Source organism: Myotis myotis, unplaced genomic scaffold (genome assembly GCF_014108235.1).
Source record: "Myotis myotis isolate mMyoMyo1 unplaced genomic scaffold, mMyoMyo1.p scaffold_m19_p_1, whole genome shotgun sequence".
Taxonomy (NCBI): Eukaryota; Metazoa; Chordata; class Mammalia; order Chiroptera; family Vespertilionidae; genus Myotis; species Myotis myotis.
This window is the reverse complement of record NW_023416313.1, coordinates 122,367,663-122,373,623: the sequence shown is the minus strand read 5'-3', so window position 1 is coordinate 122,373,623 and position 5,961 is coordinate 122,367,663. Positions and strand designations below refer to the sequence as shown.

Sequence of the window (5,961 nt, the reverse complement as noted above, 5' to 3'; positions counted from 1 at the left end):
ACGTTTTATCATGAATAACTGAATAATCAGGTTTCTAGGAAATGAGGCTTTTAGATTAAGATTTAGCAAAATCAACTATAATGAATTTTCCTCCAGGCATTTATGAATGACAAATCAGTTGAAATTTTACATACAAAACACATAAATACTGCATAATATGTAGTGAATATTGGCACATACCCTTTCGTTTTTAAAGCATAAAATGCAATCAGCATATCTGCTGCTCTTAAGATACACATATGACGGAGCTCAAAGCCACCGCTGAGCGCACAGGAACTGCCCCGCTCAGGGCTTCCCGAAAGGCTTGTAGCAAGCGTCAGGCTGCCAGAGGCAAATGTCCACAAGGACTTGATTGAGCTTCTGCATCCAGAGGTCCCGCTCTTCCTTGATGTCTGCAGACAGCCAGTGCTTGGTGACACAGTGTGTCCCTGCACTGGCTGACAAGCATCTATCGGTCATCTTCTCTTTGTGGTCGGACAGTAATTAATTCAAAAGTGTTGCATCTTGTGCAAAATTCTCTGTTGGCTGGTTCTATCTGATGACTGGTACAATTGGCCAGATTTATCCTTCCTATGGGATTCTTCCGTTTCTTATCATCGGGGTACGTCCAGTAAGAGATACAGTTTCCAGACAGAATATACCATTTTTGATGCCAGGTACCAAACCCACTCACATCTTCAAATATGGTTAGAAAACCTTTTTCTTCAACACTTGAATTCAATGGACATTTTATTTTTAAACGAATATGACCTTCCAAAAGAGATAAAAAGGGCACCTTTTCCTGGAACAAATATCCCAGTAGCTCTCGCTCTTTTACATCATAATTTATCTTGTCCACAGCAAACTTAGTGTTTCCAACTGAAGACAAGGACAGCGTGTAAGATCCAACAAGGATAAAGTTTCTGGTGCACACAGCATGGAGACTGCCCAGGCTGGCCATCACTGAAGAATGAAGGGTGCTTTTTGTAGTTATAGATGTGAGAAATTGCTTTGGAGTGATAGCCTTGGATTTGTATGCCTTTTTCTTCTTATCTGGCACTGAGGGATCTTTCTTTTGCACCAAGCTGTAAACTTCAATACTGATTTCAAAGTCATTGGACACATCTTTCAGAGTGTACGTGGTGGAGAACATCAGGGCATCACCATTCAGAGAAGTGGCCGTGCTTGCCAGCGGGGTGGCCACTATGCTCTTGGCTCCTGCCTTCAGTATGAAGAGGAAGGAGTAACTTGCTGCATCTGGTTTCTGAACTGTGCTGCAGGCAAAATCTGCCTTGAGAGGCAAACGGATTTTTGACAAAGTGACTGACTCTTTGGACGGGACAAATTCACTTTGGGAGAGGAGACCAGTCTTATTCTTCCTCTGAGGTCCTTCACTCTTCAGTTTATTCAGATCATCCATCAAAAGTGTTCTCTTCTCAGTTGTGATCAGAAGCAGTCTTTCTGCCTCGGCTTCTTCCAGGGACCCCTTCCCGTGCTCCTCGTCCACACAGCAGTTCAGGGCCTGGCTGGCTTGGTAGGTCACCGACTGCTGCAGGTTGATTTCATTGTTGAGTTCCTGCATTTTCTGCTTGATGTTCACCTGACAAGAAAAGACACTCTTTTCTTCAGCATTCTTTTTTCCTTCTAATTTTGAAGTAGCACCTTCCGAGCAATCTGCTTAATTGAAGGACAGTCTGTTTCTTTGATTTTCTGAGATCTGTACGCATCAGTGCTGTAAAGAAGGTCACAGTCCTCACGGTCCTCAGAACCAATGCTATCACCAGACTCGGCCCGCGGGACACAGGTTCACTGGAACTTTCCTGATCTGGGACTCTCATGTATGCTACTGCCCTTCAGTTCCAATCTAGGAGAGGAAGCAAAACTCTCTGGACTTACAAGCCAACTGTGTGCCAGCTGAGCAAGCAGCGACATTGAGGAGATATTCAGGGCATCCTCCTGGTCCTCCCTGCTCTAGGCTCCTGCCTGGCCCATCTGCTCTGGGCTCCTGGCCACATCCAGCTCGCCTTCCTGCAGGACATCACTGAAGATGTCATTAGTCACTTTTGAACTATTGATGTCATCCATGCTCATCTCAGTTTCACATACCACTGTGGTCTGCTGCTCAACCTTTGGGTCTGATGTTACTTTTAAAGACTTTCCCTCTTCTAAAAACAATGTTATTTTCAAAGGGCTAGACTTCGTCATTTCACATTCAGTGAAACCTGCAGGCTCTGGGCTGGGGGGCTTTCCTGCCACCTTTTCCTTTTCTGTTTCTGGACATGACAGGATATTTGAAACAACTTGATGTTTTCTGAGGGGAGTGTTCTGAGAGTGAATTTCCTGTTTGGTTTCTAGTTGTTTGTTTCTTGAGTTTTTGCCTTTTTCTTTACTCCATAAATTGCCCTTGTCAAATCGGCCACGAAGACATGCTAGTTCTTTTTCACGTTCTGCTTGAGCTGCTGCGCTACATGGGTCATAGATGAAGATGTGTTTTGCTTTAACAGTCTTTCCTGGATGGCCTTGGTGTTTGGAGTGACCACGGGGGTCCTGTGGGACATGCTCTGCGTGGGGCTGTCTTTGCTGTGTTCTAGACAGCACTCTCCGAAGTGCTCCAGAAACGGCTTGACTCCTGCTCCTGGTGTTGTAGATTTGTCTTTAGAGTGAGACTGCAGACAAGTTTCTCTATTTACTTCTTCTTTGGGCTGAACTGTCTGGGATTCGGCTGATTTCCCGATTGTTTTCCATACCTCTGTTTTCAAAGGACTAGCAGGAGTTTTTTGAAGTCGCTCAGGTTTTCGTACCTCACAATTTTTAGCATTGGTGACAGATATAGAAGCTTTCACAAGGGAAGAAGCAGCTTTTGCAGTGCTGGAAATGGCACTCTTAGGCAAGGAGACACCCCTATGGGGCAGGACTTGCTTCAGTGGGGCTTTGGTGTTCACTGAGTCTGCCTCTTGAGTGTGTCACTTATGGATGTGAGGAGTTGAAATCTGGTATTTGACCACTGGGTACACTGGCTCCTGGATCTCCAAGGAGGTGCAATGTCAGCCACTGCCTGAGGCCACCCAGCAGGAGCTACAACGAGATCTGCAGATTTCTCCTCTTTGTTCAGGGTTTGGAAGTTTTGGAGCTCTCTGACCCAGCTGCAGTTTGTTAGGTTAGGCTGCGAAAGGACAGACCATTCATATGCATAAGCCGTTGTGCACAGCTTGGGTGGGGTTGTAAATTGGGTGGGGCGGGGTCTCAGGGAATCACCAGGGTGGAGCAAACAGAGATGGCTGCCAGTCAGCCCTCTCCTCGTCTCCATGTCTCTGCGTCTCCAGGTTTCCGCGTCTCCATGTCCCCACATCCCATGCCCCCACACAGTAACAATGATCCCTGTAAGCACCTCTGCGAGAAAGCCACCCTTGCTTTCCGACCTGATGACAAACAGTCCAGTTTCTCCCCGTAGGAGTCTGGGTCCCCAGAGTCTCGCCAGAAACTGGAGTTCAGAGCAGTCAGGAGCTTATATCTCCCTTCCAATTGAAAAAAACAGCGCACTCAGTTGCCAGCCCATTTCACGCGCCTCCGTACCTCCACTCTTGGCGCCTCCGCACCTCCTACCCAGTCTCAATGCACTTTCCTCTTTCCTTCTAATTGTAGAACTTCCACTCAGCCAACTTTCACGTGGTTCTGGATGATAGCCATTTTGTCTTTTAGTTGTAGTTTTGGTGTGGTTGTAGGAGGCAGCACATACAAGTGTATACCTTATGCCACCATCTTGGTTCCTCCCATTATTTTTTCTTATTCTTTCACACCAGAAAAGAATTTTCCAAGAGTCTTTCTTATTCTTCTCCCTCACTTTTCCCACAGCAGGAAGCTGGCCTAGTCACCACCTCCTAGTTCAGCGGTTCTCAACCTGTGGGTCGCCAACCTGTGGGTCGCCAACCTGTGGGTCGCGACCCCTTTGGGGGTCGAACGACCCTTTCACAGGGGTCGCCTAAGACCATCGGAAAACACATATATAATTACATACTGTTTTTGTGATTAATCACTATGCTTTAATTATTTTCAATTTGTAACAATGAAAATACATCCCGCATATCAGATATTTACATTACGATTCATAACAGTAGCAAAATTACAGTTATGAAGTAGTAACAAAAATAATTTTATGGTTGGGGGTCACCACAACATGAGGAGCTGTATTAAAGGGTCACAGCATTAGGAAGGTTGAGAACCACTGTCCTAGTTGTTCTTCTCTTTGAAAAGTGGAGGGGAAAAGTGCCCTGGCTACCAACTGAACATCCTCTAACCAGCACTTAATTTGTGGGGTCCAAACCAAATGAAACACCAGGACCCTATTTCAAAAGTTATTAAGCATTTCCAGGTGGCAACAATGGAACATTAAACCAAGCCTAGGGCTCTTCTCAGGACATACACGTGTGAAGCCCACCTTGCCTCTGGCAGAGGGAGCACTGCTCAGATGGAGCTGGAACCTCAAGAAACACACACACAAAGCAGCCCAGGAGGAGGTCTTTGAAGGGAACAGCCTCCTCACGTCCTCCACCCTGTTAGTATGAAAGGTAGTTTTGGCCAAGAAGCAAGAAAAGAACATTGATTGGCATCAGGCATCATATGGGATGGTTGTATTTAATGCCAGCTATTGCATTTTATTCTTGTAACAGCATTCTGAGGAAGATATGTCAATTTAATAGATGAAAGCAACTGAAAGAATGCTAGCAATGTTCCCAAATTGTACAAATTTAAAAGTGATAGCTATTGTATTTTTAATTCTGGTCTGACTTCTCCAAAGCTTGCCCCTATTATGGTGTCCTGTAGGCTCAGGAGAGTGGATTCTTAGTGATCCTCCTGAGTACTAGAGATAAGCCCATTTAATCAAATGAAAAGGGAAGCTAAGGAGTATGCTGATTGCAACAGTATCCTTTGTGCTTCCCTGGAAGCAATGTCACAGAGGAGGCTCCTGTGCTCAGCCTTAACTTTATGCTTTTTTCTGGCTATTTAAGGTATCTGAAATTTTCTCCAGACAGAAGTAAAGAAACTCTGTCTGCTGTCTTTGAGTGCTCACCAGTCCCCAGGAATTGGTGTCCTGACTGTCTTCAGATTCCCCTATACTCTCACATTGGTGCCCACAGCATACCCTTCCCAACAACATCCCAGACCCTGGACTTTCCCAAACATCGTTTTCATCAAACTGTCTTGACCCTCCATCCCTCTCATGGAAGGGAAGGAATGTAGTGTGTTGCGTTAATTAACCAGATCAGCATATTTATGAGTCAATACTTTAACTGGACCCTCAAAATGCAAATAATGTGTGAATTTCAAGGCTTTATAGCAAGGTCCCTGAAGTGAATTTTTTCTCCTGAGGAATAGTTTCTTGAACCCCTGCTATTCAACAGCATGTTTATACATATAAGTAAAATAAATGCTTTAGACATGATTATTATGTTCACAGGTTAGCTAATAAGTTGTAGAAAGTAACCTCACATACCACAGAACTTTCCAGGCAGCAGCGATAAAACATTTTACTTATGTTCTGTAATATCCTGTATCCTGGTAGTGCTAGCCCTACACTGAACAAAATTGTCACTTCTGCCAAATTTCATGGTCAGTGATTCTATGATATGGAGAAATGACCAGAATGGATTAAAATGAAATCATCATCAACATACAATGACAACCTATGACAGGCTTGAAACATCTTTCCCAATAGTACATTTGTATCTTAAACTACGTCACCATGGAGTCCATTAAAACAGTAAAAAAGTACTTGAGGAAGCATTCATACAAAAACATACACAATATACTCAAAATTTCAATTTTGTTCTATTGGATACAATATACACACTATCTCAGAGTTCCCTGATTTTAATATTAAAATGTTCACCTTTAAAAAGAAAGAGGGTATGCTGTGTAATAAACCAGGTTCATGCACAAGTCTCAAACAATTTTAAAAGAATAAGCTATTTATATTTAAATTTA

At 43.9% G+C, this 5,961-nt stretch overlaps 1 protein-coding gene across 1 annotated transcript; it reads right to left on the bottom strand.

Annotated features, from left to right (window-relative positions):
- Positions 1 to 285: 285 nt before the first annotated feature.
- LOC118669807 (anillin-like) lies at positions 286 to 5,160 on the bottom strand. Its single transcript, XM_036336228.1, is given in 5 exon segments — positions 286 to 421; positions 423 to 1,641; positions 1,644 to 2,429; positions 2,432 to 2,880; positions 5,120 to 5,160. Coding segments are annotated over 5 exon segments (2,631 nt in total).
- Positions 5,161 to 5,961: the final 801 nt, after the last annotated feature.